Below are 23,603 nucleotides of genomic sequence, written 5' to 3' on the forward strand. Positions count from 1 at the left end.
TTTTTGGTTTCTAGTGTGTGAAAATTTTCTCAATGTGACAGGACTTCAACCTCACTGTTAAATTTGTTCAATTCTACATTAATAATTCTATGGAATAAAATATATTATAAAATACTCATTCCCCTCATTTAGTCTCTGAAAATCTAGAAACCGATGATTATATATTAAGCCAAAAATTACAACCACAAGCTGTGTGAAAGAGTAAAAATATCGCTTTAGTTTTTGAAATTAGTATCTCCAATCTATTTTATCTTCCATTTCACAAAATAAGACTCTAACTTTGACATCTATTAATTAATTTAGTATGAACGAGAATGTTGAACTAACTTGCAGATGATACTTTCGTTCTGGGAAAGGGTAATGTTAAAATGTGCAAACAACCAAAACAATTCTAAAAATTTGTTGGCTTTTCACTCTTAGATACATGTAGAATTTGTCAGTTTTGCACGAATTTCAAAATTTACGTAAAACAATGAGTTAAAAATATTGAATCAAAATAACTTATTGTTTCAAAAATTAAGAATGAAACTAACAAATTAAAACCTTAAAGACTAATAAAATGGTCGTTAATTTTAAATTATGTGGTATATATGTCAGGAGATAACACTTACAATAGTAAAGAATTTGCTTCCACAATGAGAGATTTAATCCACTCTTGAAGGCCGAAGGCTTATGTGCAAGAACTTTGAGAGGAGTGACTCCGTCTTTGTTACGCGTGTCCATAAGTCCAGGGTAGAAACGAGTTATTATAAGTGCCAAATCTGTTCAATCACACAACAATTATTGGAATGTTAGTAGTAATTTTTGAAAGAAAATAAAAGCGTGTAGTAAAGACTATAGATTAAGAAGCTATTTGATTGAGAAATCATTTTGTTTTCATTTTCTATTTTTGGTTTTAATAACAAATTTGTAACTTCATATTTATTTTACGTTCATCAACCAGTCTAATTTAATTTATCTGCAACTTTTGTCAGGTACATATTTGGATTATCAACATGTAAAAATAGCTTGCATTAGTGATAAAAAATATATGCTTACCCAAGAATTCTCTCCAAATGGCACGGTGAAGGATGGTATCACCATCACTGTTTCTAAGTGGAACATCTATATCTTTGGAGACATGATGAAGATACACAAAGGTTTGTGTTTGGCAAGTGAGCACAGCCCTAAACAAAGGTGTCTCACCCCTATTGTTCAAAGCCTTAATCAAATCCTTTCTTTCTCCATGTTCCCCTATGATGCATTTACACATACCAATGAACCCTCTTGAGGCAGCAAGATGCAAAGGTGTATCCCCTCTCTCATTGGTTGATTTTAATGCACTATCACTCTTCAATCCTTCCCTTCCTTCATGTTCTATGATTACATTTACAAGCCTATTGACAAGTTCAGCTTTTCCATCATTCACAGCCATGTGTAGTGCAGTTCCTCTACTTTCGTTTATTTTTATTTTGTGAAACACACTATTATTTTTATATGCTGGAAAAGCATAATCCCATCTTCCTTCCAACACGCATACTCGGAACACTGAGAATTGATGCCCATCAACTTCCGATCCTTCAATTGGTGTTGACATTGATCCTACGAAACATAGGTTGAAACATAGTTTGAATTAATGGAATCACAACATGTTGATGGCAAATGACTTCAATTAAAGTTGGGAAAATAATGGGTAAGGGAAATTTTGATTAGAATACATTGTTAAATACTGTGAATCAACTGTACCAAAAGTAGAAATAATTAGGTGAAGACACACATTTCTGTGTCTCGTTTCTCTGTAAAAACCAATAGTTTTGGGTCCCTCTTGTATACTCATTTAATATTTTTTGCTTATTAAAAAATAATTTCATATTACATCTTCTCTAGAACATCAAGGATCAAACAATAGCTACCACAATTTGGTTGTATAAGTATACTGAGACTCTAATTAATATCATCAATCAATTATATATCGGTCCTAATAAAAAAGCGTAAACCTACTAAATGGTGGCACGCTTTATTTTTTTTGTTACATGTATCTCTAACAATAACAACGAAGAATTCATTCAAAAGTAGGATGACGTACAAGATGTTCAAGAAATTTCAACAAAATTTATAACAATTAATCATAGTAACCTAAGCATAATTAAGGAATATTTGGAAGTATTAGATAGATAGTTTATAAATGTTATTATCTGCATTCCATTTTGGACTTACCAGGTGCACTCATTTTGCAAGGCTAAACGAAGAATGAAAAGGATGAGGATGACAGATGTGAAATGTGAGGTACTGGTTGGAAAGCAATCCTTCCTTTATACCCCCTATGTCCCAATCTCACGCTTCCCTATTCTTAGTAATAATGATAATGACGTGGAAGATAGACCAAATAATAATAATAATAAGAAGAAGAAGAAGAAACCGAGTCATGGTAGTCTACTACATTAATATTATTTTACCATTTATTAAACTATTTTCCGATTGTATTATTAGTTTCTTCTATATTCAACGTATACTATTATTTAAAATTCTATCTTCACCTAATATATGTATACATTAAAAAGTAAGAATATTAAATAGAATTCTATTCCTTGCTCATTAGAAAAGAAGATTTCTATTTGTATCTAAAGTTGGACGAAAATGTTACAAGTCAAGCATCATATTAACCCGAATTGAATTCAGGAAAATTTCTTGCATAATAATAAGCACAATTGCATATCGAGGTTGAGTAAAACACAAGCTCAAGCAAAACCCTAAGGTATTGTCTTTTTCATTTTAGCTTTAACCAAAGATAAGGCTTCGTATCTTGACGTCTGTCTTCTCGTCTTTTATCATACTTCAGTCCTTTTCTTGAAAGAACACTATATTGAAGTAATGCTCTAAATTTTGTCGGATGCTATAATTTTGAGTTTTAGTTTTGGCTGAAGAGAAGATATACAATATTACTCAAATGAGGAAGGAATTATGCTTTACTTCCGCAAGAGTTTGGTTGAAATTTCAAATATTGGTCTCTCTCTGTGTATGAATACACTTGAGTATATATACACGTACATAATATGGTTTTCTTTCTACATTACTTTATTGTATATTCTTTTTCATTTATAGGTCTTTCATTAGCTTGACATAAAAGTTTAATAAAGTAAATGAATGTGAACTTAATTGATTAACCAATTGGAATATAAATTAATGCTACATGTTGCAAAGATTATAGAGTTTGCACATCTTACCCAGAAATCAAGCAATTGTGGATGACCAATATAGTCAGCACGAGTGACAATACTCTGATCAAAGCCGTTTGACTGGAAATTAAGTTGTGTTATATTTGATTTTGAGGGTGGGTTGCACATTAATTTGGGATTTGGGTTGGTTTAGTCAACATAGATATAAAGATATATACAGAAAAATGTTTTAATTTCTATCTATTGCCTAATCTTTGATGTGGGTGTCTATATCATTATTTTAATTTAATTTTTAAAGGATCGAAACATCTTGTCCTTTTCATTTATATTTTTCTTTCTTTGAATTATAAAACGATACTTCATTAAACAAAAAGTTTACTTTTAAATAGTGGTGTTCTCTTTTGGTTGTTAATTTCATGAGACATTTTCTTCAATTAAAATAATAGGAAAAGAGCATACTCCGTGCTCTTGTGTCTACCTCTTTCTGTATCCCTTTATGTAAAAGAAATAATAACTTGCTTGAATTTTCAAATTTTTTTTTACTATGTTTGATTAATCATTTTATTTAGCTTGAGCATTTAGTAGGAGGGGCAATTAATTTCCAGCTGCGAGAATTTCCGTGGAGACTGCTCCGAATATATATATATATAAGATATATGCTATTCTCCCATTAGTTTAAATATAAAAACTCTTAAATTGAATTTGAATTTTTTATTTAATTTATATTTAATGAATTATAATTTATTATTTTATTGATCTGATCATGTAAGTTAAATAAAAGTTTTAAATATATATATATACACGGATAAGAAAGTTTTGTAATTACTACATAGGTGACAAATGTTCACTACTAGAAATATCCCATTCAGATAAAAAAAAGAGCTACTATATTAACCGATTTTAAAGAATAATATTTTTTTTTATCAATTCTTTAATTTGGTGTAATTATGAACTAGCGACCAATCTGACGAATGAATTAGTAGCTAAATTTTTATTCACCGGTAATGATTGATATAGAGATTATATATATATATATATATATATATATATATATATATATATATAATTATATTATAAAAATTGGATTATAAGATAAAACAAAGTTACTCAATGAAAGGTTAATTGATTTTTAAATTGTATAATTTGTTTATAACTTCATTTATTTACTTAATTTTCTTAATATAAGAATGAAATTTAATATTTATAAACTTTATTTAGCATATTAATTTGATGAGAGTAATTTTTAAAATAATTTGATCAATAAAGAATAAATCAAATTTATATCTCTCCTACTTAGAGTGTGATGAATGATATTTTACCGCAGTATATTTTATTCACGAGAAAAAAAAAATTATTGGCTCTTCAAGAAATACAACCTAATCAATAAACATTGTCTCAATATTTCTAACAAATTATATTAATTAAATATAATCAGGTGTATTTAAAATGAAGAATCAAGAATGTAGTGTAAATAGGTATACAAAAGAAAGTTGAAACACATTAAAAGTTCCTTTAATAAATAGGATAAGATAATAGAATAAGATAAGTTATCTGTATAATTTTACTTATGATATTTGTTCATTAACAGGATATCACAATTTTATCATGCTGAGTTATTCTATAGTATTGTCATAATTTAAATTTTTATTTGAAGGGGGTTTTGAGTTAGGAATTGTTAAGATAATATAACTTTTTTCTATTACATTTTTATTCATACTTTATAATTTTTTAAAACTATTTTATAAAAATATTTTTTTAAAAAAATATATAATTTTATTATTTTTATACAAAAACTATATGAACATTTTTTAATAAAAATTAATTTTAAGAAATTACATATATTTTAAGAAAAGTATATTTTAAAAAAAAAAACATTTATAAAAAACATTTTAATAACTTATAAACTATATTTTAAAACTTTTTATAATTTTTTGTTCTAATTATAATTCTTTTCTTAAAATAAATTTTAATTGTAAAAAATTGAATAAAATTACTATAATTTAATATCAAATTTTAATTTTCTATATACATAAAATTTTTAATTTTAATATTTTATATATACAAAAATATTTTTTAAATTTTAATATATATATATATTGATTGAAAAGTAAAAGAAATTAAATAAAAATTATTTTAAAAATTGTATTGATTTTAATTAAAAAATATTATTTTATTTAAATATAATTTATATTTTGTTTTATTATTTTTATATGTCTAAAATATTAAAAATAATGACATAATTTTATGTTTTACTATCTTTATATATATCAAACATAAAACAGCATAAGGAGTTATCATTCTCTTATCATATTCTATTTTTGTTTATCTTTGTATTTTATCATTTTTTTTTATCTTATTATGTTTATCAAACGAACTCTAAAATGATGATCACATTTGATGAATAAAATCATTAATGATTAATTGATAGGATATTATTCTACCTCAAGCAGAATTGACAAATAACTTTCAAATTAAATTCAACGTGATATTACTTTTTGGATTGTATTTTGATATCAGAATGACTCATTCATTCAATGAAATCATTAACATTTAGCAGTAAATAAACAGGTTAATAGATATATTTGGATTAAGTTACTTTTTTATTTTTTATTTAATTTTTATATTTGTAGATTTTTAATGATTTTTAAAATATAAAATAAAATGCTTAAACAAAATTGGGTGTTCCGCAAGTGTTGTGAGAACTTATCTTGAAACTAGTAGTATTCAAACCAAAATATGGAATAGGGACATAGTGTTCCATAGGTAACAAAGTACAAGACATTATTCATTACAAATTACCTAACTCCTGAGTTTCAGTTGAACAATACTACAATTGGACAAAGCAAAAGAACCAGAGAAGCACCTCTACAAATGGTTGCCCTTGTTACTTGGTTGTGGCACCCTCTTGAAAATAACTTTAAGCAGATCAGCATACAAAGGAAATTGCACTACTGCATAGAAAGTCACAGGCAAGCATGTGGCAGCATAAATAGGGAACAAAACGTTCTTGTATTTGTCCTTAAGCACAAAGAAATGTGCAGCACAAAATGAAAGAAGCATTGAAGCAATGGACACAAAGAGAGAACTTAGGCCAAAAAGAAGTTTCATTGGCAAACTTTTACGAAAGTCTTCAGCTTGTTTTCGAGAAGTGAGTATAGCAAGGAACATTATGAGTGCAGTGACAGAGAAGAATAGTCCAATTAGTGAAGCAATAGCAAATAAATCAAACGCAGGTTGGTCTTCCAATTGAGGTTTACCTTTGTCAGTGCCACCAGGGACTGTGGTAGATGTTGCAAAGGAAACACCAGCAATGAGAGCTGCCACAACTGAGCAAGATTTTGAGGTATCCTTTAGCCAGTCAGAACTCTCTTTTACTAGATCTTTGTGTCTTTGCTTGAAGATATCTCCTGCAGTTTTATTGTCTTTGTTGTTTCTAAAAATGAAATGCTCTGGCACTAGGTCTCTGATGTACTGCTCCATGATAGAATCAAGGGATCAATCAATAGAAGTGTATGTATATATGTCAAACTTTTACATCAAATTAATTTACCTATTGTATGTGTGAGAAATAAAGGGAAAACAAATGATAAATAATAATGGGCCAAAGCCAATTACAATTTGCAATGCTAAATATGGGTCTTTCCATGTCAAATTTGTTTTACTTATCTCTCCCTTTTGTATGAAATAAATATACAAGCTTTATCAAAATTTGTGTGCATTAATGGAGATATACAAATAATATTTTCACATATGGTCAGGTGTGAACATACAATTTGAAAGGATTCATCTCTCTTTTTGGGATGCACAAGTATTGATTAGTAATATATGTGTTTGGTTAATGGATTAACACATATTATTGTTAATCCAAAGCAATTATTGATCTTCTCAATCATTTCATACAAATTATGTTTACAATGTGCCCATCTCGTTCATAACAGATATAAAGGAAGTGAGTATTTATGATGATTGGAATAGACACAAAATTTAAAGATACTATTATCATGTTGAAATTTAATTTGACCTTAACAAAAAATATAGCTATAAGATAGTATATTTGGACTAATACTCGTATAATGAGAACTTTTGGAACAGTGTATTAGCAGATTATCAAAGTTTTTTAATATAACATTAAAATACATTACTTTCAGTTTATTTTAACTAGTTTCATAATCAAAATATTAATATACACTCATATAAAAATTAGAATCTAAAATGGGTGATGCCGATATTACATACCTGATACCATTTGATATCCCACATCATTTGCATGGCAGCACCAACAATTTTCCAAGTTCTTTCGCTGCCGCTTGTGGTACCAGCTGCCAAGTGTAACAAAGTGTTCTCCCTGTTATCCACTTCGAAAATTAGGCTATCAAAGAGTTCCTTATCTAAACTCTTCCGCAACACCTCAACAACATTGGTTTGCCTATTCTTTACTGCCACAAGCAACACATTTTCATTGTTTGAGTTAGTTTCATGTATGGCACTTGGTATTACAGATTGAAGTGCAAACACAATTTCCACTATGCCATTTTTTGCTGCAGCCAAAAATGCTGTCTCATATTTGTCAACACTTTCAACTGATTTGTATTTGATGTTCTTCAATGCCACACGCACTGTGCTATCCTTGTTAGGGCTAGTGTCATGTTGGGCACTTGGCACTTTAGTTTGAAGCTCATTAACAATGTCAATTATCCCAGCTTTTGTCACACCCACAAGTGTCTCTTTTTTCTCATTTTTTAATGCAAATTCCCTTTTGATATTTTCCTGTGGCCCCTGTATTGTGCTAGCCAAATCCGCCGCAAATTCAAATTCTGGGTATACATAATTGTTTGTGGATTAGTTGTATTATTCCTTTTTTGATATTACAAATTATTCTTTGTAGGATCTAATTGTTGAGAACAAATGAGAGAAACAATGTTGTATGTACAGTTTGACAATAATAAATCAACCCTATTGTTTAGGTTTGGTAATAAACTACACAAAAGGTTTATTTTTGTCATTGTTAATATGTTTGTTCTTAATTCAATAGTTCATACATGTTAAGATAGTCTTTATTTGAAAAAGTATATTTTTAAATTTTGAAATTTTACATACTAATAATATATATATATATATATATATATATATATATATATATATATATTTACTAGCAAAATTCTTTATTGCTATGATATTTTTTTTTGTTAGTATAAATTTATAGTGGATATGCTAATAGTTTAATTTATGTTAGAAAAAAAAAAACTTATACTAACAAGGGTTAGTTTAACATTAAATTGTGGGATATTTCTTTGGTAGTTATATTGGGATATATGAAATTAAGGATAAATTATATTTTATTTCATGTTAATTTATTTTTAAAATATTTTTGTTCATTTTATTTGCTTAAGAAGAGGGATTAAATTACAAAAGCGTAAGTTTCACTAATTCTTACATCATTAATAATTTTATAAAAAAATAACTTTAAACTATAAGTTAATTTACAAAACAAACAATAATAATTTTTTTAATAAAAACATTTATCATATTTTTTAACTTTAATATAATAAACTATTATTATTTTCTAATAAAAATTTATTATTTTTATGCCTTTAAAATTAATCATAAAGACTGAAATTAATATTATGTGTCAAATTTTGTTAAAATTAAATAATTATAAGAATGTAATCAAATAATTCTTATTTTTATATATTTCAAAAGTGTATATTACATTAATTTTGAAATATAAAATAATTTTGAATTATTATAATTTTGTACAGAAATAATTTATATGATAAAAAAAAACTTTAATCTAATAATTAATTTTATGGTAAAATTATTTTATAAAAAATATTAATTAATATAAAAGTCAATGTTATTTTTATTAAGTATAATTTCATCCCTCTGTTTGTTCGATTATATACACAATTAGCTAGCTTCTAAATTTTTGCAAAAATTTTACTAAGCTCATAACACACTCTACCACAAATCAGACAAGCACTTTTAATACTCCATATTATGTCGATGAACAAAAATTTAATAAAAATAAAATAATTTATTTAAATAATTAAAAGATAAAAATTAAAATTGAAAAATTAAAACCACACAAAAACTAAAATATAAAGAGTAAAAATACCATTAAACTTATACTTTAAAATAATAGAAGTTTATCTGCAACAACTTCTTAAACTGAAGTGTTTATTACTTACTTTGTGACTGTTGTTGGGTAAGAAAGATTTGTGCCATGCCTCTGTCTAGAACTTTTTCTTGTTGACTCCCAATATTTCCCATGTATGACTCATAAGGTGTTTTCAAGAAAACATTCAAGAGTTGATGACTCCATTTGTGCTTCTGCCTTATCTTCCTTATTGCTTTCAAATCTTTAAAATTATGTGCATGCAAGGAGCAAGAACAATTGTAACATAAACCCCTTCTTTTGATTAAGATCAATATCCATCATTGACTTAATTAACTACTAAATGCAAACAATATCTCTAGAAATTAATCAAGAACAGAGGGTTTTTTTTCAAGATAATCTCCTTTCAAAACTATTCAATTAGAGTATTGAATCCTAAAATTTATTAAATTAGGATACATTAAAATAGTACACCCTTTTGTGTCAAAAAGCTGAAGAGAGACTTACATACCCTTTGCAGTGACACCCAATCCTGAGAGGCTAAGACCTTTGAATGCTAACTGAAGAATGCTCTTTACAAATCCAACGGAGAAAGTACACTTTTGTGGAATTAAAGATTGTGCTTTCTCGGTTTCAATTTCCAATGCTATTGTGACCGCAATAATACAAGTCAATTCACCAAGTGTAACAGTACCAAGTAATGAAATATACTAAAATCGTTTAATCATACTTTAAGTCTATCTGCTAAATTAAAATTTCATCAAATAAAAATATAAGGATCATGTGATATTTGAAGTGGTAATTTCATTGCCACCATCATTCCTAATCGTGTAGTTTTAAAAAGGGAAATTACTAATCATAAGAATAGAAAGGAAAATCAATTATAACAGCAACAGGAAAAGCAGCTAATGAGAGGAAACATCATCACCTATGTGTTAGATATGTGTGACAGTTCAGTAAAGAAAATTTAACATTTGAGATAATTCAATGGAAGTTTACCTTGGTGATCATGGTCGTCAGATTTTTCTATTTTCTCCATATATGATTTTATAGCTTTTTCAGCATCTAGAGGCTCAACGAGCATACTTTGACCTTCAAAATAATAATAGAATGAATCTTAGAAGTGTGTTTTAATGGCTTTTAAAGTACCTTGACCATAAAATACAACTCTTAGAAGTGTCAACTTTTTTCTTTCGAAGACAAAAATTTGTGTGTATATAGAGGATAAATTTGAACAATTTTATAGTTCTATAAGAGTATATTATTCACATTAATATTGATTGTTCACTTTATGATCAATAATATACTCAACATATGAAGTCAATTAATGCTAATTTTTCATTAATTTTATTTCTATAAAAATAATTAGATATGACTTATGAACAAATTCAACTCATCATTTAATACTTTGAATCTCGATTTTTATGAAACAACTTTTTCATATGCTCCTAGTAATTCTCCAATTTCTTTATAAAGTAAGTATTAAATAAAAATATTTATTTTTTATCATTTTAAAAACATAAATCAGATTAAATACTTTCTTGATTTAGTAATTAAAAGAATTTATAGAAATAAAGAGTAAGAGAATTTAGAATTATTCTTTATAAAATAAACATAAATTAAAATCTCCATTCCCTATGCGTAATCTTAAATTAAAATTATCTACACTAACTATTATTGAGCCAAAAATTATAACCAGGGACTGAATTTAAAAATGTAGTGAATAACATCTAAAATGAAAAATGAGATGTTACTGTAAACAGAAAATGAAAATGGATTCACATTCACAGAATCACAATAAATTTAATTTATATGTGTATATATATATATGTGCGCGCGTGTGCTCCATCTAATTTAATGTAATACTTACAATAATATAGAATTTGCTTCCACCCTGTGAGATTGGTTCCACTCTTGAAGGCTGAAGGCCTACTGGCAAGAACTTTAAGAGGAGTGGCCTTGTCTTTGTTATATGTGTCAATAAGTTTAGGATAGCAATGGGTTATTATAACTGCCAAATCTGTTTGATCATAGAAATAACTAATGAGTAATGTTAATTATGCAATCATAATTTTGATAGAATTAAGCTCTTTCATTTCACATAAATCTGCTGCATAAATCTTTGTTTTGCATTGTTAGTTTAAATTCAAAATAGTGATATGTCACATAAAATCCGAAATTTTAACTAGACACAACATTTTTACATGTAAACATTAAAAAAGTGTACATATAAGCTAGCAAATAAGGATTTAAGAGTATTTGAGAGTAAAGTATAAAGTTGCAGTAGTTAGTTTAAAGAAAAAAAAAGATGCTTAATATTCTAACAACTTTATAATTTATAATTTATTGGTTAAATTTACTTGTGGGCCCATGAGAATATTGAATGAGTTTTTTATATTTTTCAAGTTTAAAAATACTTTTATGAACTTTTACTATTTTTAATTGTTTTTAACCACATATTTATAAGTTTTGTTAAGTATAAAAATCTATTTAAAATTTTTTTTATTATTTTAAGAACATATTAAATAATTAGAGTTATGACTTGGTTTATAAATTATCTAAAAAAATTTAATTAAATCTTTCTTAACGAAACTTTGAGAAATAACCCAATTAAAAATAAAATAAAAATTCAAAAACATAGTTACAAAATTTTAAAACTATAGTTACAAAATTTTAAAACATAAGAACTTTTTCAAATTTTTTAAAATAATTTAGAGATGTACCAATTAATTTAAACTCATCTATCATATATACATGTAAATTAGTTTCATCCCTACTATATCTCAACTCTTAATCTAAAAATCTAGAGCTGTAAATCCACACTTCATATTTAAAATGGTAACCCTTGTTTAACACTAACATTCAAATTCTGCTACAAGCAATAGGAATAACAGACTAATAAAAGAGATAATTATTTCAAAAAGTTGAACATGGAATTAAAAGCTTGCTTACCCAAGAATTCTCTCCAAATGGCAACATGAAGGATGGTATCACCATCATTGTTTGTCAGTGGAACTTCAATATCTTTGGAAACATGATGAAGATACACAAAGGTTTGTGTTTGGCAAGTGAGCACAGCCCTAAACAAAGGTGTCTCACCCTTATTGTTCATAACCTTAATCAAATCCTTTCTTTCTCCATGTTCCCCTATGATGCATTTACACATACCAATGAACCCTCTTGAGGCAGCAAGATGCAAAGGTGTGTCCCCTCTCTCATTGGTTGATTTTAATGCACTATCACTCTTCAATCCTTCCCTTCCTTCATGTTCTATGATTGCACTTACAAAGATATTAACAAGTTCAGGTTTGCCATCATTCACAGCCATGTGTAGTGCAGTTCCTCTATTTTCGTTTATTTTTACTTTATGAAACACACTATTATTTTTATATGCTGGATATGCATAATCCCATCTTCCTTCTAATACGCACAATCGGAACACTGAGAATTGATGCCCATTGTCAAGTTCCGATCCTCCAATTTCTGTTGAATTTATGATTAACAAGGATCCATGAGAAAACTATTTAAATTAAAATTAGGAAAACATAGAGTGAGGGAAATGTCATAAACCAACCAAACCAAAAGTATACACTAAGTAAAGACACATACAAAATTTAATATATATCAATCATGGTATCCTTTTTGTATAAGGAAAATTTGAAAATATTAATTAGCAAGGTAATTTATAAATGTTTTCATCTATATATACTCCATATTTTGGACTTACCATATGTACTCATTTTGCAAGGTTGAAACGAAGAATGAAAAGGATATTGATGATAGATGTGAAATGGGAGATAGAGGTGTTGCTAGTCTTGCTTTTATATACCAATGCTCCGAATCCCACGTTTCCTATTCAATTTTCTAATGAATTGGAATGAGCATATATTACTTTTTTTCTATTATTTGTTCTATATTAGTATTCCTTTCTAATAAACTATTTTTAATTTTTTATTATACTATTTCTTAAATAATTGTGTCACAGTACATAGCCTATATACCACTCTTATACACTATAAATTTCTAGTTTACAATAATAATAATTTTAAGTATGAAAATACTATTCAATTGTATTATTTGTTCCTTCAATATTCACCCCATGTCTATTTTAAATTCTATCTATACCTAATGTATTTTTAAATTCAAATTTAAAAAATAATAATATTCTAATTCAATTTATATCTAAAGTTCAAAAATGTTAAAAAAAAAACTTGGTTATATCCTCCTAATATAATCTTCCTACAATTTTATAAAGTAAGTATTAAATAAAAATAATTTATTTATTATTATATTAAAAACATAAAACATATTAAATACTTTCTTGATTTAATAATTAGGAGAATTTGTAAGAATAAAGAGCAGGAGGATTTACATTTATTAATTAAAAAAAAAAAACTTAGTTGTTATGGCATCAACCAAAGACAAGGATTCGTATTTAGCCGTCTTTCTTGTGGTCCTTATCTTATTTTAATCCTTTTCTTGAAAGTAAACTATATTCAAGTAATGCTCTGACTTTATCTGTAGGGGAGAAAGAAAAAGTTACAATATTTACTCGAATGAGGAAAGTATTATGCTTCACTTCAGCATGAAGATTCAAGTGTAGAGATACACAGAAGTTAGACTGAAATTCCTAATATTAGGTATATTGAAAAAAATTTATGTAGTCTAGCGCTAGAAGTAAATCTTGGTTATCTATTTTGTTTAATAACATTTTATATTCCTCAAGTTTTATTAATATAATCGGTGAATTATGCAATATTAATTTTATGATCACAAGTGTCAAACTTTAAACAAATTAAGCATCATATATATATAATTTTATAATTGACATTCATTTATATTTAAATAATATATTATACATTAAAATAAAGTAGTTAGATAAAGTATTAAATTTTAAAAAAATAATAAAATTTTATAAACTCCATCTATTTATTGACTCTTAAATCAATTGCGGTTTTCTTCTATCAGTATATTTTGTACATATTAATGGCATGTTTGATGTTTCTTTCAACACTTTACTGTGTATTCTTTTTCTTTTAATAGGTCATTAATTCATATGCTTGGCTTAAAAGTTTTTAACGTAAATGAATGTGAGGTAAATTGATTAACCAATACGAATACTAATTAATGGTAGATGTTGCAAAGAATCAAGATTTTGCATATCTTAACAAGAAAACAAGGTATTGTAGATGGCCAATATAGTCAAAAGGGTGTGACAATAATGTTCAGTGGTCCGATATAATAAAGGGGGGTCTTTGGAAGTTACCAAATATCACTGTTGATCTATGTTCAAACTGGTCAGAGCAATTTAACTTGAAAGTCACATTCTGCGAGAAGATCCTCAATTGAAGTGTGAAAATTGTGATGAAATTAACGAGTCATTATATTCTATTGAGATTCATACAATAAATTAATTTAAATCACTGAAAAGTACATGAAATGATTAAACTAAACAATATTAGTAGGACAAGATTTGCCAAGGAATCCAGAAAAGGCCAATCCATTCTCAGATTAATGTAGAGTCAGCATGAAAGAACTCCAACACTGAATAATATTCAATGAGCCACTCAAATGTAGTCGAAGTGGAGTCCCTCTTCAATCTGAGCCAAATTTCAAAGGCAACAAAAGTTTCCAAGTCTAAAAGGAAAAAAAAAAAAGAATGAAGCGAATCTATTGGTGTGTTACAAGAACCAAAGTAAGGAACCAATAACGCCATGCTTGCAGTAAGGGGAAACCAATCACGCAAAAGTTTACTATTTAAGTTACTATAAGTGGAACTTCAGGAGTCAAACAAGTGTTACTATTGGTGGAATTATTAAATATGCTACTGTCTCTGAATAAATTTTATGTTTTTTATTCTTTGGTTGATGGATAGATGATATATATTTTAAGAAACTATGGTCCCCCTTCAATGTTTTAAGTGACAATACTTTGGTTAGCTAGCATCACTCGGTTTTTATGACAATTGTATAACTTATCTCTATTGCAGCTACTTTTTTTTGGTTATGTAAATTGACATCTGGCAACATGAAGAAAAATAGTTGAATGTAATCTTTCTATGAACCAATGGACTTCATCATACTGGATAAGTTTTGCACTGGACTAACACCTTTAGCTATCTTTTCCAGTAAAACTGGCATTAAAAATTAATGGATATATGATACTGTGAACAAATGCACTAAAACCCATCTTTCATTTCAAAATGCAATAATCATACTGGGAACAAATGGGTACATTCCACCGCTTCAACTTTTGTATGATATCGATAATGATAACAAAAGCAGCATAGTTGTAAACACAAACAGTACCAAACTTGCTACTCCTAATTATACTGATTACTTCAACTGAGGGTTTAAGAACTATTACCTCAGCTTTTACAAAACCAATTTCTACAAAAGCAAAATTCCTATATTATAATGGCTACTACTATGTGCCTTCCCTCATCAACACATTTCCTACGCTTTTTAGCTTCATTGCACCTCAATGGCTTTACTCACCCATCCAAGGAATTTGCAAACCCTTTCCTAGCAATTGTAGCAACAACCAGTTCTTTTGTGCTGCTGATCCATAGCACCTTATAGTCACACATTCCACTGTTACATCTAGTTAACAAATATAAAGCGTGACAAGCTTGATTCACTTGAGCTATATGAGGTCATTCCACAAAGTTACCACCACAAAAACATGATGTGTGCAAGAACAACAAATAGAGGGCACTCAATCAAAGAACCAAATGTTTCCCTCCTCTAAATATAGCAATTTATGGTAAAGACTAAGCACTTGCATGCCTCCAATGGTCAGCTTGCCCCAACTTCAAATATTTCTTCTAACTTCATCCAGTTTTTAACCATAGTTGCAGAAAGCATATTTCAAACATCTCACACCAGCAAGGGAGTGCAATCTAGAAGAATGTTTTGGGCATTTCAAGAATGAAGTTCAGGGACAATGCAAGCACTAACAAGCCGTCTTTTGACCTTCAACCTCTTGTTGAGTTCAATACATTACATGAGAACACCAACGGGCCATCCAAACTCCCACATGGGACATTTTACCTTCGGTAGAGAATGGTTAGTACACAACCAAGCTGTGTGTCAAATGGCGATTTATTAAAACTCAGGAGCAGTCTTCGCTAGTTACCCTTTTTACTTTTTAAAATACGTTAAGAGAAGCAATTCACCCCCAACCCAATAAACTATAACAACCACGTTGTTTATGTTGGGCTCATATCAACTGCAGTTTAGTAACACGGCACCAAGAATACAAAGAGACAAGAATTTAACATAGGCAAGTCACATACCTACAGCCACCAAGAGAAGATAAAGTAACAAGTGTGTTTTATTGCAAGACTGATAATGTTTTTGCTGCACCACCAGAAGATAAAGTAACAAGTATGTTTTATTGCAAGACTGATAATGCTTTTGCTGCACCACCTATTTGGAAAAGGTGAATAAACAAGGGACTACTATGTCTATCAAACATTCAACTTTGCCGAGTCTCTTAGGTAAGACAGCTTTGTTTCCTTTCGTACAACATGGGAACAGAAATAGTTTTGTAACTGAACTCAAGCTGAAATGCTTGTGAAAACTCTTCAATCAAGGACTTATATGTAATGTGAATAAGACTAGCATCGTCCACACAATACAAATCACTTTTTCTATGACCAATACATAGCTTACCTTCTCTCATCAACCCTTTAATGCTTCCCACTTGACGGTCCCGTATTCCACATGGGATGATCGATTTAAAGGGAGACAAATCTGTCGTGACATTAAGAGCTACACCATGATAGGTTATCCAGTGAGACACTCGTATACCAACAGCTGCCAGTTTCTCATTTCCTGGAAACGAATTACTATGTAGAATAAGAAGAAAGCAAATGATTTTGGAAACTTCTTGAAAAATTCAACAATTTTGAATCATGACAAATTCACAAGCATAATTGAATGTGTTTTACAATCTTATAGCACAGCTACCATCAGTAGAGCAAAGTAACTAAAGGTTGTATTAGTGTCTGCCTTAAATCAAAAGTAAAAAGGGTTAAAAATCTGACACCACTTCTAGGCACAAGACAGCAGCATCACAAAGTTTTCTGAGCTGTGTCAATCAAATCCTGTTTGGTAGATGATGCTGGCACCAAGAAATCAATCTATAGAATAGACACAATAACCTAAGGGGGATGAATAATTAATACTGAATCACAACAGTTAAACTAATTGTTGTCTCTGCCATGAATATTTAGAGACTGAGACATACAATTGTAAACCCAGTAAACACATTTTATAGAAAGCAACATCTAAAATGTTAAATATGATCAATCCAACTTACTTTCAACTATGCAGAGTATCAATAATAGTAAACGGGTAATACCTGTAATCTAGATGTAATTTCTATGATGTATGTATGAGACTAAATCTTATCAATCAAATCAATCCCTCAGGGCAATGTTGTAGAAAAAGAACTCAAATGTTATAACCAAGAATGAAAGATCTTGGAAGATATTTAATAATTTTTTTATTAAGATAAGACACATCCAAGGCTGTATCATTATTAACTGTACATATGAATAATAACCACGATAGCTTAGATCCAGAGCAGGAAGTGAGGATAAAAAACCATCAAAACTATATGTGTAATATCAATATGATTTATAGACTTACCAACCCAAACACCAGTTAAACCTTCCAGCCTAGAAGCCTGAATAAAAAATGTTGATGAAAGAACACGAATGACAACCTCTTCAAGAGTCCTAAGGTACCAATGAAGATCCATCATGTGTCTTCGGAGGTTGATGATGGGGTACATAACAAGCTGTAATGCAAAATACAGTTTAAGTGTTATGAACCATTATTCAAAATAAATTACAAATAGGAAGTTGGAAAACTGTAGCAAGTAATTTAGAGCAAGCACCTGGCCAGGACCATGGTATGTGACTTCTCCACCACGTTCAGTGCGATAAACATGAAAGGGGGCATTGTTCATGTCAAACTTGAGGTTCTCCTCAGTACTGGCGGTACCCAATGTATAAACAGAAGGGTGTTGCAGAATAATTAGGGTATCAGTGCAGTCTCCTTCCTTTTCAATCTGTGCCTTCTTGTCCTTGACAATCTCCTTTTGCCAAGCCCATGCCACTTCATAAGGGACTTGCTCCTGGTGCAAATCAAAGAGATCACAGCTGCAAAATTTCCTTTGTGGTCAGGTCTTTCAGTGTTTGGAACTTGGAAGTAAGATGTTAATGGAAACAAAAGAGCAGATCAGTGCAACTTACATCCTTCCGTGGCCATTGGTTACAAGACCAGTGAGTTTGGATGGTTTGGAATACAAGATTGGCTTGTGCAGGTTAAAGTAGGGCCTTTGAGATAGAGAAGGGCACCCCAATGCTGTTGATGGGACTATGCTGAAACAATATGCACCCAACAAAGTCATGTCTAATTGGCTATAACTAACTCTGTGAAATGGTACCTAGTGTATGTGTAATGCATAAACACCGGAGCAATGAAAGAAAATTGGAGAGAATGAGGACATCAATGAGCTCAACCCAAAATCCAAAAGACTGAACATTGGCAGCCGTGTTGGTATTAATACACAATACAAGCCTGCAAACAGAACAGGAGAAGGGAAGGGGGATGATCTTTCTTAACACCCTTCTGCAAATGATAAATATATTAATTTAGTGACTTTTTTTAATTATGTCATAGTATTTCAAAACATAAAAAATTAACAAGTCAGATATATCAATATGCCTCAAAATTTGAGTTCGGAAAGGACTTCTAATATCACACATCTAATTGATTCATCAACCTTGCCTTTTGTATTTCAACTAAAACAGAATTAGTAAATGCAGACAAGCACAGCACCAAACCAATCATCAAGATACAAGCAAACAAAAAATATGAAAGTAAGATTTGATATAAGTGTTCCCACTTGCTAACATAGACATTAATCAAGTACCAAAAGATCTGAACTCCTATTAATGAACTTAATAGGATTTAACAGGTCCAAAGGTAACAAGGATCTATGCCTCATTAATATATGAATCAAGTGGGAGAGAGGAGGCCCCAGAAGGAAAACCCTAATGGGAACTAATAAGTTGATTTTGCATGGCTATGACTCAAAACGCTTCCATGGATGATAAGGAAGGCGATCTTAAGGGCCGTGCTTATACATCTTACAACAGTGCATTACAAAAAGCCAATCAAACCACCAGAAAATTACCCAATTTTGCTTACGACACTGCATGTTAGAATCTCAGAAAGGATGCTACATGGCACAATAGGTCAGTAAACAGCAAAAGACCAACAGTAATAAAACATTTGACCATCCCTCAGATTTCACTTCTCTTCAAGGGAATTCAGTCCACTACTTTCAAAATTATAAATCATCATAGGGAAAGCCATTCATAACAAGGAAGGGCAATTGTGATCACCCAACCCAACTATATATGCACCCTTTAATTGAAAGCTTTGCAAAATAAAAAAATTAAGGGAATAGCTAGATGCATCCAACTGTATCCTAAAATTATGAATTAAAAGGGAAAATGTAAAATTTTAATGTACAGTAAAAAAAATCTGAATCAGCGTAACTCTCGAACCATCAAAAATGAAATTACCATCTTAAATTATTTACCAATCAAACTGAAAAAATAACAAGTTTTTCCCATCAAAAGAAGGGGGAAAATAGAACATAAAATTTAAAATAGAAATTAACCAGTCACAAACACAACACTGATCCTACTCCCAAAATAAATAAATAAATAAATAAATAAAAACACTATGGAAGACATATCATGAAGGATAACAAGTCACATTGAGCTCGATCGTAAGGGTCTATACTAGTATAACCCCAAAGTAATTTTCCCTCCACACTAAACAACACAAAAAACAGAGTTCATTTTCCACTCTTCAGAAACACCAAGAAAAACCACCCAGAGTAAAAAAAATTGAACTTTTTAGCATGCAATACACAAACCCCAAAAATAAACTCCTAACAACAGAAACTCTAAACACATCAGCTTCACGATAGAAACAGTTTCTTACAACCAAACGTAGAATAACATACCATTACGTAACCCTACCAGAAGCAGCACATCAGAACAACAAAAATGAGGGTTTGGTCAGTATTTATAAGAAATAGCATAGTGTGATTTTCCAAGTTAGTCCCTGGACACTTAAATGACGATTCAGTCCCTAGCCAGTACTAGGGTGGGGTAGACTCGTTCGTTGGATTCAGTGATTCAACTATATTGTCGGTGGAAAAACCAATGCTCTCTGAACACCCTTGGGAGCAGTAACACAACTACCCCATAAACCCAAAAACACAGTGCTCTGAGAAAGGTACCATTTTTAGGTTTTTTTTCTCAATCTCAACCATGGAAGTGAAGAGGAGGCAGAAGATGGTGATGGGTCTGATTCTGTTGTTGTTCTTTGCTTCGGATGCGAGTGCTTGGACTGGTGAAATTCATGGAAGAGTTATTTGTGATGTTTGTGGGGATTCTTCTCTTGGACCTGAAGACCATGTTCTTGAAGGTTTTTCTCTCTCTTCAATTGGCGTTTTGTTTTGCATATTTGTCGTTTTGATGGAGTTTTCGAAATGGGGTTTTCCCCCTTCGATGGAAGTTGTTAGCTTTTTGTGGTTCATGGCCTTTCCATTTTCCATCACCAATTGTTCAACTTGGTGCTCAGCACTTGTGTGTGTTGGTATCGGTGGTGTAGTTAGTGATTAAGATTTTAACCATTTAGTGCATGAATTTCTTGCTTGTTTTTTATGTTGTTTGACCAGTGGAAGAAGTTTGCCATACAACACTAAACTGATTATTGCCATGAGGAAATGATTATGATGATCAATTATCCTGAATTGTTTGTTTTATATCCACTAATGAACAGAAGGATGATGAGATGGCTTTGATTGGTTTGATCAATGGATTTGCATATATTCATAAGAATGGATAACCTGATTAATCTCAGTTGGGTGTGGAAAATTTTTCCCCCCAATTCTAAGTGTAATTTGATTTCTGGAAGATTTATGATCCTGATCCAATCTTACATGTTGATTTTTGAATGATGGTATTGTAGGTTCGAAAAGAAAGGTTTCATAATAGTCGCTTCCACTTGGTCACTTTGCCTTGCCATATGTTTGAAGTTTATTTGTATCATTGACTAGTATTCTCTAATCATTGTGAAGATGTTTAACTTTTCTTTCGTACCCTTTCTTCTTCTTCTTTTTTCGTACCCTTTCTTCTTCTTCTTTTTTTTTTGGGTAAGAAAACTGTTTTATATGTTGCGTTAAGTTGATCGAAGCTTGCGGATATCTTGCATAAATGTAGTAAACATGCTAATTCTTAGGAATTGAAAACTACTAACAGCCTGTTTGGAATACCGTTAGCCTTACTTACAATCGATTTTCAATGAAAAATCAACAATGATAAAAATATATGCACATTCCTATTTGCAAGATGGACAGCAGCTAAAATTAATAAATTTGTCGATTCTAAAGTAACCGATTTTGCATCCTTCACTAAATAGGCACTAAACTGATTTTGGATGATACAGAGAGTAAAAAGTTGAAACTATTGCAACTTACAGTCACCATAATGTAGGAGTAATGTTTCAGTCATGTTATACATCTCAGATCAACAAATGCAGCAATTGAAGTTTCTTCCTTTTCCACATTCTCTTAGTTGATTTCAGTTACAAACAAATAATTTCAATTCTACCAATTAATTTTGAATTAAACTTGTTCTAAATTTATGAATAGAAACCTCACCAGAAGATCATCCAGTGTCTAACTTGTTTTTTCTTGCTAGGCTATGAGAGGTATTTGATAACATGATTAAAGATTGCTCCTTTATTCGCTGACCTAAAATTATTGCAACCAAGCACATTCCTGACAAATCCGTTGAAGATAAGATAGGATTATATTCTAGCACATTACCCCTTTACTGGTGCATTCCTAAATCTTTGTGTAACCCAAAATGCAGTTTCCATAGATTGATTTATAATATGGTTCTATGTAACATATTGACTATTATTTCATTTTCTTAACAAAAGAAAGTAATTGAGTGCCTCAATGCAGGTGCTGAGGTTGCTGTTCTATGCATCACCAAATCTGGGGAGGTTCTAAATTATCAGGCATTCACAGACGCTAAGGGGATATATACAGTGGCAGAGACAATGCCTGAGAGCGATCGTTGGGATGCGTGTCTTGCCCGACCCATCAGTAGTTTCCATGAGCACTGCACTCAACTTGGTGAGGGTAGCTTGGGTGTGAAATTCAGTTACAATCACCCATCAGGATATTCACACACTGTCAGGACCTTTGTTTATAGACCCATCAGTGTTCCAACATACTGCATTTGATATATACTAGCTTTTTCTCAATCTAGTGGTGCTTATGCTTGGTAGAACTCAAATAAAACTAATGAATGTATGAGCATATTTTCTTTATACTATATTTTCTGTAGTGGTGTCTGGTATGTATTTATTATTTCAACATAGAGCTTAGTCAAAGTAGAGCATGAAACGTATTTAAATAATTGTATATGGCAATTTCGTTGAGAGTAATGCAAAATCCTTGTTAATGGCATTATCGTTGAGAGTAGTCCAATGATCCCAACTCCCAAGGCTTAAATATGTAATTTTTTTTTTCATGCATATACATGATGAAAGATAAGATTATATCAATGTAAGATTCAACATTCTTACATCATTTAGTAATTTTATGTATGATATGATTTTTATCAATTTAATTATTGAATTATAATTATTATGTGATGCTTCAATGGACATAGTTACCGAATTCTCTCATTGGCTGTGTATCAAGATCACGTACCATGCCTTCAATATTAAAATTACCTCAATCCCTTAATATGTTTTCAACAACTTTATGTAACTAAATTGTACCTAGTTTATTGGGTTGTCTTTTCATTTTCCTTGTTAATTTACATATATCCCAAATATGAATATAAGGACAAAAATTATCAGTTCACCTCACTTTAGGTTTTTTTATTTTTCTGGTATATTAGAAACAACCAAGAAGCATAAAACTTTAAATCTGCTTACTTGCCTTTTTAGCTACGGTGATGATGATTGTTTGTTTTTGTATATACATTTACTTTCCTACATTTAACTTGTGTTAGGCTAGTATAATATTGTTTTCAGGTTAACATATTTTTAAAAAAATAATAATAGGAAATTCATGTGACATTTTGAGTGAGAGAGTTTAAATATAAAAATAAAAAATAAAAAATGCCATATGACACTTTAAGTGAAAAAAATTTAGTAATATATATAGCTAAATATTTCCTATTAAGTTATATTTTCGTAACTTTATGTTTGGTA

General features: G+C 29.9%; 4 protein-coding genes and 2 non-coding genes across 9 annotated transcripts; 1 reads left to right on the forward strand and 5 right to left on the reverse strand.

Annotated features, from left to right (window-relative positions):
* Positions 1-970: 970 nt before the first annotated feature.
* On the reverse strand, positions 971-1,576 carry LOC113854266. Its single transcript, XM_027485172.1, has one exon. It carries the CDS (start codon positions 1,574-1,576, stop codon positions 971-973), a length of 606 nt encoding a protein of 201 aa, XP_027340973.1.
* Positions 1,577-6,020: 4,444 nt separating this feature from the next.
* Positions 6,021-12,598, reverse strand: LOC113854267. The gene is made up of 6 exons (XM_027485173.1): positions 12,223-12,598; positions 11,141-11,290; positions 10,270-10,362; positions 9,782-9,916; positions 7,392-7,969; positions 6,021-6,626 (listed from the first exon to the last, which is right to left on the reverse strand). Exons 1-6 carry the CDS (start codon positions 12,596-12,598, stop codon positions 6,021-6,023), a joined length of 1,938 nt encoding a protein of 645 aa, XP_027340974.1.
* A 2,872-nt stretch (positions 12,599-15,470) lies between these two features.
* On the reverse strand, positions 15,471-20,360 carry LOC113854895 (octanoyltransferase LIP2p, chloroplastic-like). 4 transcript variants are annotated; one of them, XR_003502807.1, is made up of 7 exons: positions 19,157-19,186; positions 18,791-18,829; positions 18,536-18,664; positions 18,178-18,442; positions 17,928-18,078; positions 16,701-17,108; positions 16,529-16,637 (listed from the first exon to the last, which is right to left on the reverse strand). XR_003502807.1 is itself a non-coding variant. In XM_027486214.1 (6 exons), exons 2-6 carry the CDS (start codon positions 18,826-18,828, stop codon positions 16,768-16,770), a joined length of 909 nt encoding a protein of 302 aa, XP_027342015.1. In that variant the 5' UTR covers positions 18,829-18,914; positions 20,326-20,360; the 3' UTR covers positions 15,471-16,767. The 4 variants fall into 4 exon arrangements, 3 of the variants coding, with proteins under 3 accessions (XP_027342015.1, XP_027342014.1, XP_027342016.1); XM_027486214.1 differs by lacking the exon at positions 19,157-19,186 and adding an exon at positions 20,326-20,360 and having other exon boundaries at positions 15,471-17,108; positions 18,806-18,914; XM_027486213.1 differs by having other exon boundaries at positions 15,471-17,108.
* On the reverse strand, positions 18,983-19,078 carry LOC113856725. The gene has a single exon (XR_003502958.1). It is a non-coding gene; the product is annotated as a small nucleolar RNA Z266 (small nucleolar RNA).
* Positions 19,586-19,659, reverse strand: LOC113856727. Its single transcript, XR_003502961.1, has one exon. It is a non-coding gene; the product is annotated as a small nucleolar RNA R21 (small nucleolar RNA).
* Positions 20,361-20,468: 108 nt separating the features above from the next.
* On the forward strand, positions 20,469-22,925 carry LOC113853997. The gene is made up of 2 exons (XM_027484770.1): positions 20,469-20,792; positions 22,339-22,925. The coding sequence occupies exons 1-2, from the start codon at positions 20,636-20,638 to the stop codon at positions 22,620-22,622; spliced, it is 441 nt and encodes a 146-aa protein (XP_027340571.1). The 5' UTR covers positions 20,469-20,635; the 3' UTR covers positions 22,623-22,925.
* The last annotated feature ends 678 nt before the right edge of the window (positions 22,926-23,603 follow it).

Source organism: Abrus precatorius, unplaced genomic scaffold (genome assembly GCF_003935025.1).
Source record: "Abrus precatorius isolate BTA unplaced genomic scaffold, Abrus_2018 Scaffold11, whole genome shotgun sequence".
Taxonomy (NCBI): Eukaryota; Viridiplantae; Streptophyta; class Magnoliopsida; order Fabales; family Fabaceae; genus Abrus; species Abrus precatorius.